Source organism: Stigmatopora argus, chromosome 2 (assembly GCF_051989625.1).
Source record: "Stigmatopora argus isolate UIUO_Sarg chromosome 2, RoL_Sarg_1.0, whole genome shotgun sequence".
Classification (NCBI taxonomy): Eukaryota; Metazoa; Chordata; class Actinopteri; order Syngnathiformes; family Syngnathidae; genus Stigmatopora; species Stigmatopora argus.
Window position 1 is genome coordinate 24,130,344 of NC_135388.1, and position 12,913 is coordinate 24,143,256.

The following is a 12,913-nucleotide window of genomic DNA, read 5'->3' on the forward strand; positions in this document are numbered from 1 at the left end:
AATGTTTTTACAACTTTCTTTGTTCTGTTAGCCTGGCTTCTTTCTGCTACTTCTTTTTTGGAACCGTTCGGCCATGCCTACGCTGTCATTCATATGGGACTAGCTGTGAACAATACGCAGCAGAAGGAGCAACACCTCAATGCCGCTGGAAATTCGGAGCTGGACAAAAATGCCAGGAGAAGAAGCGACGCTTCAGACCAACCATTCCATTATGGGATGAGATGGAAGAGCTGTCGGCGCTTACCAGGCCGGAAACGGAGTCGAGGGGTTCTACACTGCTACTGTCGATTCTTCAGCTCCAGACTACTGAGGAACTGTTGCGGATAAGCTTGGAAGAGTGACTCTGCATATTTTCAACCTCGGGCACAGTCTGCAGAAGTTCCCCATCTTGGTGAAGACTTGCTGTGTGTGGTTCCAGTTTTATCCAACTCTACATCGTCTTTTTCTTGAGTCTGTATCGGTTTTTGCTACTGCAACCAAGATGGCGCCGTTCAAGTGGCAGCCGGTAATGGTAGCTCCTTCCGCTCTTGCTCGTTTTCTTTTTGCTGCTTTTCTGTCTTAACGATTTGATTTAATGATTCTTAATGATCCCATATACTTTGCTTTGTACTTTGTGCTTTTTGCTTTGTTGTTCTGCGGCCTTTGCGACTTGATTGTCTAACTTGTAACTATGCCTTTCCTGTATCTGCATTTTCACCCTCTTACTACTGGGACAATGAAATTTCCCGAATACGGGATGAATAAAATTATCCAATCCAATCCAATGGAGCCCAGATCGAGGGAGATTATCAGTGGTTTTGTATGCCTTCCATTTCCTAATAATTGCTCCCACAGTTGATTTCTTTACACCAAGCGTTTTACCTATTGCAGATTCAGTCTTCCCAGCCTGGTGCAGGTCTACAATTTTGTCTCGGTGTCCTTCGACAGCTCTTTGGTCTTGGCCATAGTGGAGTTTAGACTGTGAGAGACTGAGGTTGTGGACAGGTGTCTTTTATACCGGTAATGAGTTAAAACAGATGCTATTAATACAGGTAACGAGCGGAGACCTCGTTAGAAGAAGTTAGACCTCTTTGACAGCCAGAAATCTTGCTTGTTTGTAGGTCACCAAATACTTATTTTCCACTTTTTTGGGGGGGAAATAAATTCTTTAAAAATCAAACAATGTGATTTTCTGTCCCCCCCCACATTCTGTCTCTCATGATTGAGGTTTACCCATGTAGTCAATTACAGGCCTCCCTAATCTTTTCAAGTAGGAGAACTTGTACAATTGGTGGTTGACTAAATACTTATTTGCCCTACTGTATCTATGTTTGCCATCCAACATCCATCATTCCCAAGCCGTTCGCAATGCTAGTTCTCACGGCTGCTCGTTCGTGTTTGATCCATGGCTTGAGTGCATCTTTCAAACGTTCACACACAATATAAGTGTTGCGTGTCAATGTCCATGAAACTTTTAATATGTTGCTCTCATTTTAGTGTAGTGATGGAACGGTCCATTCAAAAGTTTTCCCCAGTGAATTTTCGTCTACTTCCTGTTTCAATCACCATTTTCACCTTTTGTCCATTAATCCGGATGGTTTCTTTGCATGCAGGGTGAATTGAATGGATACATTAATTAGTCATTTGAGTTTTGTTCATTTACAACTCTGATGGGATTTTCTGAAATTACTTCTTCTGCTTTTCTTCTTCTAGGGTAAGTTTTGTTTTGATTTTCATTGTTATTGGGTGATGCACGCTTTCTTCAAGAAAATATGAAACAATGAATCACACTTTCGTAGAAAAGACAGGTTTAAACCTTTTAAAACCGCATTCGATAGGTGAGTGGTTTTACAAACCCCATTTATGATATCTATACATATTACTATTTCTAATAACATGTGTGTGTTTGCGTGCATTAGGGTGTTTGTCCATTAACATCGGACAAAATGGAGACAACACCGTACATCCGAATTTAATGCGGTTTTGAACAAACAATTGCAAATAATAATAATCGGACATAGGCCCTGTTGTCATCATCAACAACAAAAAAAGCCAACTTGTCATCACACCCAGAAACTGCGTATGACGAAATTGGTGATGTACGGCTCTACGATGTCACATGCTCGATTTTTGAATTTGGGCCCCAGTTTTTCAAAAAAAATATTTTTCCAATTCCAATTAGGAATGTTAACGTTTTTTTTTGACCCGGGGGCGATTATGCAAACATGGCTTCGTACCCTGCCAACCTCACTATGGAGACCCAGAGAGGAGATACCCTATTTACTCGTATATAAGCCGGCCGCGCGTATAAGCCGCACCCTTAAAATAATTGAATTTTACAATTTCTCGCGTATAAGCTGCCCCGTTCCCCCCGCCCCCATATTCATTTTAATATGGAGTACAAATGTGTTACTTTGAAGGGAAAATCTTAAGAAAATCATCACATGTGGTATTTCTGAGATACTGTATATATCAAAAGCACATTACTAGGGTCAATATCATAAGGAAGTTATTATGCCTGTATTTGAAAATGCAAAATATCAAATTATTCAATTTGAAAAAAGAAATAAGTCAATCTTGATGAGAACCTGATGCTTTCTAATTACAGAAATTACAATTTTCTTACCAGAACTTTAAGATGTTGTGGCAGCCATATCGCTTCTAATGTCAAAATATCTAAATTATTTCGATGATTCATATTACTCCAATAGTTGTCACATTCAAACAAGAAATACAACAAAAATAAATCAAAGTGGAATTTTGTTTTATTTCAAAATCAAGGCTACTCGCGTCTGGCCAGTCAGATCAGGTTTGACAAGGTTTAGACGGCAGTGCCCTAGCTAAGATGGCTGGCCCGAGACTTAGGTAAGATGGCTGTTCCACGGGCGAGCAGTGACGGGAACGTGAGTTTTTTCACGTTTTATGCGAGATATGTGCGTTTTCTTCTTGAATTTCATTCATAGACGTCAAAAATAAATTTCTTTTAGCATTTTATCTGTTTATCTTTTCTCTATTTTGAAATATGACCGTATCGGCTGCAATCGCTTGTGTCATGACGTCATGGCGCCATTGCATCAGTTCATCGTGTCATGGCGTCGTCAACTTGCAGTTTTGTGCATGCCATGTTTTTATGCGCATATAAGCAGTCATCATTTTTTTGTCCGACAAAAGCGGCTTATATGCGAGTAAATATGTAAAGTAAAGGCACCATGAGAAACTGCCGCCGCGGCTGCTTCGTAAGTGGAGAGGATTTGTCGCTACACCTGCCACCATTGATACATCCGACGGGTCTCAGTCATCGTAAAAAGACAACACGGAATGTGTGAAGAAAAGTCGTCTCTGTCGTACTTAGTTGATGGTAATTTTGAAGCAGTTGTTTTACTTTTTCTTTCCACAATATAACCCACCCTCTCCTTTGCCTTGCTTGCCAACATTACAACTTCATGGGTAAATGTGTGGTCATTGAACTTGGCGTACGAAGTAGATATTCGTACAACTGTCACTGGCATGGAGCGGTTCAAGGATCCTCAAGGCTACTTCACCATCTGGAAAACCGATTGGATTTGAGTAATTGATTCAGGTAATTATTAGAATTTCTCGCAGTACAGTAATACCTTGACATACAAGTGTCCCGGTATACGAGGAATTTGAGATAAGAGTAAAATTCCGAGCAAATATTTACCTTGAGATACAAGACAAATTTTGAGATACGAGGATACGAGACAGACAGGTAGTTGCTTATGATTTCAGCGCACTGTCTTTCTCGCCACATCTCCCTCGTGCAAAGATCTCTACGAGCACTGGGCGGGGCGTTGCATTTTTTCCGTGTTTTTTTTTACATTAGTCAGGGCAGAATTATGGGAAACACAATGGGTCCATAGCAAGCTGGTACAATGAAGGGTAGTGCGAAGAAAAGGGTTATGATGACAATCAATATTAAGTACGAAATAATCGAAAAACATGATTAGTGTATGCGTGACTGAGCTGGCTTGCCAATACGTATGGAGAAGCAGGAAGTTCGCCTCGAAAGCCGCGGGGGAATACATTAACCCATTTGCCTTGGTTATTGCACAAGAAGGTTTAAACTTAGTGAAACCTAAGATTAAAACTTTTTTTAAGTGTGTATAGGAATCTAAGTTCATTTAAGTTAAATCTAAAGTTTATGTTACGTTACGAGCGCATCCGTCAAGTCTCTCCCTCTCTCGCTCCCATCTGCGAACTCCATGTTGTATTGAATACGAATGCCTCGTTTTATTATAAAATATCATAACCACTAGATATTTGTTACTCTGTTAGTAGATGGTGAATTACAACCAATAAAAACATGTTTTTCCATTGTAATATCGTGTTTTTGGTAGGGTTTGTTTTACACAGGGTAGGAATGAATTAATTTGTATTTAGGTCATTTCTATGGGAAACGTTGATTTGAGATATGAGTGAAAAGACATACAAGCTCATTCCCGGAAAGCTTTAAGCTCGTATCTCAAGGTATGACTGTTCGTAACTCTGAACACGGCATTAAAAATAACCGCTACATTGTTGCGTGCATGTGATTTGTGGAACAATAACACAGCGAGAGTTTAGTGTATTGTTTGTACGTAAACTGGGGCGAACAGTGCCCAACTTTTTTGATTTAAGAGACTTGGCTAACATGTATGGTGAACAGATAAGGGATTTGGTTAATTGTCAGAGAAGTCGAGCGCGTCCACGCAACTCAGAAGACCCATCAGTGAATCTGTGTCGGTGTGACAAAGATTGTTGTGTTTGTATGCGTGCCAGAGAAGTGGGAATTTCCCCAAGCTTCTATTTAAAGCATGTTGCAGTACAGCCTCAGTGAGTTGAGCTGCTTTTTTTCGACACACGAAAACTGCTGATGCAATGATAAGAAAAATTCCGGCCCACTCACAAGCCTCTCCACACTAAAAAAGAAAGAAAGGATTCTGATTGTGGCACGGGCAGTGCCGTCTTTTGGGCAAAAGGCACGTACCTCCTGGTTTGATTCAGGAAATTGGTCCAGGTCAGCTGCATTATGAAAATCTGGTGTTCCTGTGTCACCTATTCATGGGTTCTTTTACGCAAATAGATTACCAAAACACGCGCAATAACAACTTCGCCCAAGCAGGTGGGAATGGCGAAGCCGGCCCCCTTTTCTTGTACTTACAAATTGCTATCATTGTCATTTCCATCATTTTCACTTGTAACATTTATTTAATGTTCTGGATGTCTTCTTTTCGTAGGTGCACATATCCTTCCTTCAGTCTACACTCAAAGAGTAGTGCCCTTACTTTATTTTGTGCAGTTTCCAAAGCCCTTGCCACTATCAGCATTTTTTCTAGAGTTAACCCGTCCTCTTGCACAAATCATTCAACCTTCAACAGAGCTAGTGTCATATAATTTAGCTAGTTTGAGGAGAGCATTCACATAATCCATAGTCTTATCTTGCGACTGCCTACTTTTTTTTTGAATTTATACCTCTCTAGCACATTTCTTAATGGAGCCTTTGTCTCGTGAAGCAGTTTATATTTTGACCTGGCAGATTGACAGCTTCATTGCACTGACATCTCAAAGCCGTGAAGCAAAGTCGCTCCTGTTACCCTGTTTGTACAGTGTATCGATGCATAATTTTGCTCTTTAGTTTTGCATGCAGTCGTTTTTTCGGCTCCAGATGGTTCAAAGTCAAATTTTAGTCTCTTCACCATTAATGTTGTATGGTTGAATAAACAAACGTATTAATTTTATTATAATATTGCCCCATCTTTAATGCTCCATCTTTTTCCGCCCTCTCTTCCTGTCCCTCACTTCTGACAATTACGTCACACTCACGATACTAAAAGACATAAGGCAAACCTTAAAAAGGTGAGCTCCGAAGCTGTTTACCTGCACTTCAAAGAGAATTAGCACTTTTGGAGTATTTTTTAGAAAAAAAGAGTAATGTGAGGCCATCCCACATGGAAATGGAAAGACCAGCTAATTGAAATTCAGTGAAAAATATACATAATATCAAGACAAATCAAGATCAAAATCACAGCACAAAGAAATCTCAAGACCAAATGTATTATGAGTTAATGTGCTTTTGTGAAGTAGTCTGAGGTCAAAGATTTGAAATATAGCCATTTGTTCATGCAATGACAAGATTATGACAGTAATTATTGTGCATATCCAACCAAAAATAATGACTCTAGTTCTCACCTCATCTTCAGCGTGCCCTAATTCTTTCTTCAGCTCTTCCACTCGAAGTCGAAGTTTTTTTACTTCATCCTCATGTGCCTCCACCCTACGGTTTGCATGGTTTAGCTCTGCTATCTTCTCCTGGAACTGCTTCTTTAGCTTAGCATGAATGTGACAAACATCAGCCAACTCCTAAATATTAAAAACAAGGCAAAAAGAAGAGTTCAGGATTGGATTGGATTGGATAACTTTATTCATCCCGTATTCGGGAAATTTCGTTGTTCCAGTGGCAAGAGCGTGAGGATGCAGGAATAGGAAAGGCATTTTAGACATAAATAGATAGGTAATAAGTAGGTCAAGAAATAAATACATGAATAAATATATAATTAAATAAGCGTGTTGCTTAGCACATATATACATACATACATACACATAAATGTACATGCATGCATACGGTAGGTCTTAACATTACAGTGGCATTAAAACTGTTCTTAAAGCGGTGTTTTGGAAAGCTGGTACCCTGTAACACTTCCCAGAAGGCAGCAACTGTAAGGCATAGTGAGAAGAGTGAGTGGAGTCTGAGATGGTCTTCTGGGCTATATATATCTCTATATCTATATCTATATATATCTCGATCTTTGTACTTTGTGCTTTTGCTTTGTTGTTCTGCGGCCTTTGCGACTGTACTGTCTAACTCAGACATGGGCAAACTACGGCCTGTGGGCCATACACGGCCCGTCAGGCCTTTTAATCCGGCCCGCCGACGTTGTCCAAATTATTATAATTATATATATATATATATATGCGGTCAAAATACAGGAAATCATTGGATGACCTGCATGAGCAATTCTGCCGTCGGTTTTGTGATTTTGGACAAATTGACAGCTGGTGTCATTTCCTTTCTCACAAGACCCGAAAACGGTTCCACAGGAGTTGCAGTTGGAACGGATTGATCTCCAATGTGACAAGTTCAACTCCCTGAAAGTCTCAGAGTTTTAGGCTTCATTAAGTGCAGCCAAATTTCCAAACATCCAGAAGATGGCACAGAGGATTCTGGTGTTATTTGGCTCTACATGTGTGTGAACAGACCTTTAGTCTGATGAAAACCAAGAAACCACCCCATAAATCCCAGATGAGTGTTGTCCTTTTTTCTGTATAGGTTTCATATGTTAACGGATGCAGTTTTTATATGTACAGACGCTCCCCTACTTACGAACATTCGAGTTACGAACAACGGTACATACGAACATGTCTGCGCATAGTTTTTTTAGGGTTTTTTTCCCCCCCTTTTTTTGCCAAAATGGTGCCGTCACGCGGAAGCCAGTGACAGTAGCTCTGTATATTCTTATGTTTTTCGTGTTTTACAGCCCTTCTATCTTTTTTTAAATTACATTTTAATATTTCTTAATACATTCCTCTTTACTTTACTTTGTACTTTATACATTTTACTTTAATGTTTTTACAACTTTCTTTGTTCTGTGAGCATTTTCTGGTAGCGCCTTCAACATATCAATCCAACCCTCAAAAACTATTTTATGGCTATAAAACCTCTACTGCAGCTACAGCTGCGACACAAAAAAAAAATCAATAAATTAATGCACAAAATGGGGTAAAATCCACTTCCTACCAGCATTTCATGATTAATGAGTGTGAAATATGAATTGAATTCTTATATTTAATCTTGCACCCTTCTGCACTCTTATGAATTTAAAGTCACTAGAATAGAATTTTTACTGACACCTACAGGTCGAGGCCTGTCATCACTTTGTATATAACACACCCCTTTTGTGTTCCCGCCTAAAGTTTGTCTCCGCCTAACTTCTATTAAATACCATCACCGACCGAGCGGACGGCGTATCTGGTTGGGGGACCTCGACGTGGACGCTAGCTCTGTCCGTCCGCTCCCCCCCTTCTTAGGAAGGGTGGGGGCTAGCCAATAACAAAGGAAGCGGAGCGGGCAGCGGCCATTTTGAGAGCGGTCAGGATGGGGCCTCCCTCCCAGATAACCTCCATCGGCCGGGAGTCAAAAACTACCACGTGTTTTGCTGCTTCCTCTATATGAAGATTATTGTCGAGGCAATCCAGCTTTGACATTTTGGTGCCGAGAACCCGAGATTCTTCTCTGCTTTCCGGCCACGGCAGATCGACAGAAGGATGGATGGCTTGACGTCGGCTACTCCTGCCTTGAGAGAGGGTGATCTGGCCTGCTGGCCCGGGAACAGATTACGAATTATCCTTTCGTACTGAGGAGGCACAAAAAAACGGTAAGGCACTTTTTAAAATTAATTTGTAGAATCCAACCCAGCATAAGGCCCCGTTTCCCTTCGAGCAAGGGATATGCTCCATTCGTCGGAGAAAAAAGTTGCGTATACTCTTCCCTGTGTGTCGGGGAGGCTCTCTCTGTGTGTCGGATTGATGTATAAAAGTATACAGCAGGATAAAAGGCTGTGTGTCGGCCTATCTGCCTGAAAAGCAGACATAGGAGGAGGTCGCACCTCCCCGCCAAGGGACTTCGAGGGTTGTGTTAAAAATATAGAAGAAAAATATTGTTATACTGTGCCAAGAGAATGAAAGAGCTCAATATAAAGAAAAAATACATAGAATAATAACTATAAAACTTGCAAGTAATCTTCATAAGGAGAAATTCAAACCAGAGCACTAGTGACACGCTCGTAAATCACAACGTTTGCCGCGCAAAACAAGAGTATAAACGACTACTTAGGCATGTAAATAAGATAGTAAATTAAACGGGACGTCCCTAGAGAAGGCGAGTAAACACCGCCGTAAATAAAAAGTCATAAATGTGTTACGGGAATAGCAGAATATGCAAATATAATTATTTTTAAGAAAAATAAAAAATCTTAAAACAAAAGAAAAGTTTCCAAAATGGGATTGAAAAGCAGCAAAGAAGTCCCAACCGACATGAAGTTTATGCTTAAACATTTTCCTGATAATTGCACTTATATGGAAAAGTGGAGGAAGAATAAGGAGTGGGATGGGAGACTTTTGGAAGAGCCATTACGGGCCATAAAGTGGAAATTGCAAGTGGAGAAAGCTATTGAAAATGGTATGTAGAGAGCTTCAAGATATTCAAGTTTGGATCGTCCAGGCCTAATTAAGGCATAAGCAAAAAATTATTAAGAAAATTAAACAAGCTGAACAAAAAACAAGTATGACAGCTTTGATTGATACTAGACCCCATGAAGAAACACTGGCCCCCTCCTCAGCCCCCCGCTCCATAGACAGACCGTACCAGGCTCCACTCGCAAGCCAGGAGCAGGGGGGGGGGGGGGTGCTGGAATGCAAGAAATCTCAGGTTACATCCAAGGAGGAGCAGAGAAAGTAAGAGAAAGAAAAGAAGAGAGTTAGAGACAGAAAATTGACAACATAACATATTAGTGACAAATTATGGGTCCTCTAATAAACACTGAAATTTATCATTAGGAAATGATTAAGAAATTGCTAAGTAGAAGGTTAGTTTCTCTAAATTTTAATTGTGGTAAGAGTGAGCTACAAAAAATGGCTCTTATATTAAATAAACACAAGCTTGGAGCAGAATAGCAATTCAAAAAGTGCAATTTAGCTATTTTAGCAAAAAGAGAGTGAATTGCGATTTAGACTTAAGTATTAAGAATTATCCAAAGTATTAGGTAAATTGTACCTGACAAGTTTAGATAAAATAATTAATTTAGGATAGGCATAATTTCCCTGAGATGCAATAAACATCATGAGATGTCATCAGTGCACGGATGATATTTCATTGTTTTGCCCATCAACAGATGAAATATGCTTTAGCGTGAGTCATATTAATAACGATTAGAATATCACGGATCGCCTAAGAATCAAACAATTGATGCCAACCAAACAACATTGACCTATTTCCTTTTAGAATGACTTGCAATGACACAGCGAAAGGTGGTTAGCTGCCAAGAAGCCCCAGACTGTGGATGGCGCTCTTCACCAGTGATAAAAAAATTTGCAGACCACTGATGTCTGAAAATGAGTGTGAGCGTGAAGGGTTGTTTGTCCCTTTTGTGTTTCTAATTGGCCAACCACCAAGATATATAATCAATCAGATATCAAGGTGGAAAAGGATTTAGCAAATTGGAATCGATTTCTGAAATTGCCAATAAGCCATTTTCACGGATGGCAACGACAAATTATGGAGAATTGTTTAGTCCAATGAAATTTTGGGTGAAAATGCAGCAGCAGTACTCCAAAGGTTAAACTTGAAGTGGAGAAACAAATCTGCTATGCGAAATTTAGGAGCACTGAGAAAAACAAAAAACAAAGACAGTGCATGATACGAAATTCCAAAGTACTATGGATTTATAGTGATAATGGCATCCAAATTGTGTTAACAGAATAATTGACTGAATTGAAAAATTGTTCCATATTTCGTTATGAAATCATTGCGCCTACATAACGAGGTCAACCAGACAACAAAATATGGACATCTTATTTAGTAGACATACCAAACGCCATTATTCACTACACGATTGGAACTGGATGATGAGGCTTATCTGGCTATCTGCATAAAAGAAAAAACTTTAAAGGAACGCATTGAATTTGGGTTAGCAGAAAGAGACTGTGCTTCCCAACAGAAAACAGACTGGACCAACGGCGGTCCCGGGAGCCTGGGTGCTCAACACAAGTGTTCCTGACCAACCAGCAGACATGAAAATAGCGGGATCCATCTTGTGCACTCTAAGAAGGTTCTCTCAGTTGAAACGTATGAGACAGGTAAGATAAACTTTTTGATGTGATCAGATGAAATGGCAAGCACTCCAATATTGATTGGAAAGATTATTGCTCAGGGAGCAATGCTGTAAGCCATAAGGAACTTTTTATATTGGTTTTATTGTCTCCATAAAAAAAAGTGAAAGCGTTTCAATTGAGACTAAACCTTCTTACAGGTAGTTAAAGTAAACAATTGAGACTAGATCTTCTTACAGATTTTTAAAGTAAACAATTAGAGAGAAAAGAGAAACTACAATGGATAGAAATGTAACTAGATTTTAATTTTATGCCTGACTATTGAAAAATATTGATTAAGAAAGTTTTATAGGCGATGATTGACAAACTCCAAAGACGATGGAATGTTACATTTGATAAAAAGACTACTAGATTGGGATATTTTGAATTTCAAACAACTGAGTTTAATATGCAACACAATACACATTATTGAAGGAATTGGGACTTAATTAGTATGCATTTTATAAGTAATGAGTTTAATTGCTCTAAAGGACACAATTGTGCTAAAAATATTAACCTTGACAAACAAGGGGTGATTACAATTTAGTGGGTTCAATTCTATTCAGAATTATAAATGTGTGCATTTTGTTTCTGGATATTAATTGATGTGAATCTAACTGTTACAGAGAACGGGAAAGCTGTTTTCCTGAGGAGAAAGCAGCCTGGTTTGGTTTTTGTATTTTTCCTATTTTTAGTATGATTAGTTAATTTGTGTAATTGCAGGAAAGGAAAAAACAAATATGGTTTTTGATTTTAACAAGGAAGCAATGATCATAATAGAATACCAGCTTGCATATTTGATTTTGACTGATAAGGCATTTAAATTTTCACAAACTATAGTGATGGAATAAGTAAGATTGTTGCGATTTTTGTTCATTGGGGTATTAAGCCGAACCAAATAGCTGTAAGCAAATGTTAAGCACGTGTTGAAGACAACGACAGAACACAGCAGCTAAAGCAGCAGCACAAACACTTACTGCACAGCATACACAACAACAAAAACTGAGTCAATCTCAAAAATGGTATTAATTGATACGCAAAACATTGCACCACAGAAGGAAAAGATGCATGGATACATGAAGACACAGAACAGTCTGCAGACGAACTGTACACAGCTAAAGGCCTACCGTGCCTACCAAAAAATTATTCCAAAATTGAGCCATAAATGTCTCAACAAGGAGATGATATGATGGACATCGAAATTGGATTGGATAACTTTATTCATCCCGTATTCGGGAAATTTTGTTGTCACAGTAGCAAGAGGGTGAGGATGCAGGAATAGGAAAGGCATTTTAGACATAAATAGATAGGTAGAAGTAAGTTAATAAATATATAAATAAATAAGCGTGTTGCTTAGCACATATATACATACACATAAATATACATGCATGCATACGGTAGGTCTCAACACTCAGCCATTTTTTTGTTAAAGAGCCTGACAGCTGATGGGAGGAAGGATCTGCGGAAGCGCTCCTTCCTGCAATGAGGGTGCCGCAGTCTATTGCTAAAGGAGCTTCGGAGGGACTCCACAGACTCATGCAGGGGGTGGGAGGTGCTGTCCATGATGGACATCATCCTGGTCAGCATTCTCCGCTCTCCCACTTCCTTCACAGAGTCCAGAGGACAGCCCAGAACAGAGTTGGCCCTCCTGACCAGCTTATTCAGCCTGTTCCTGTCCCTCTCCGTGCTCCCGCATCCCCAACAGAGCACTGCATAAAACACTGTAGATGCCACCACAATGTCGTAGAAAGTCCTCAGCAGTGTCCTGCACACTCCAAAGGAACGTAGACTCCTCAGTAGGTAGAGGCGGCTCTGGCCCCTTTTGTACAGGGCATCTATGTTTGTGGACCAATCTAGTTTGTTGTTGAGGTGAACACCCAGGTACTTAAAAATCTCCAGGATTTCAATGTCTGTACCCTGGATGTTCACCTGAGTGGTCTGTTGAGGATTCCTCCGAAAATCGATGACCATTTCCTTTGTCTTACTGGTGTTGATGTAGAGGTGGTTTTGC

The 12,913-nt window shown here is 39.7% G+C and overlaps 1 protein-coding gene across 10 annotated transcripts in view; it reads right to left on the reverse strand.

The window, feature by feature from the left end:
- ccdc102a (coiled-coil domain containing 102A) overlaps positions 1-12,913 on the reverse strand; it is a 155,644-nt gene that overhangs the window by 31,056 nt on the left and 111,675 nt on the right. For all 10 annotated transcript variants that reach the window (XM_077619538.1, XM_077619518.1, XM_077619529.1 and 7 more), the window contains one exon: positions 6,169-6,339. In XM_077619538.1, the coding sequence (XP_077475664.1) occupies positions 6,169-6,339 (171 nt within the window). The remainder of the gene's footprint in view (positions 1-6,168; positions 6,340-12,913) is intronic.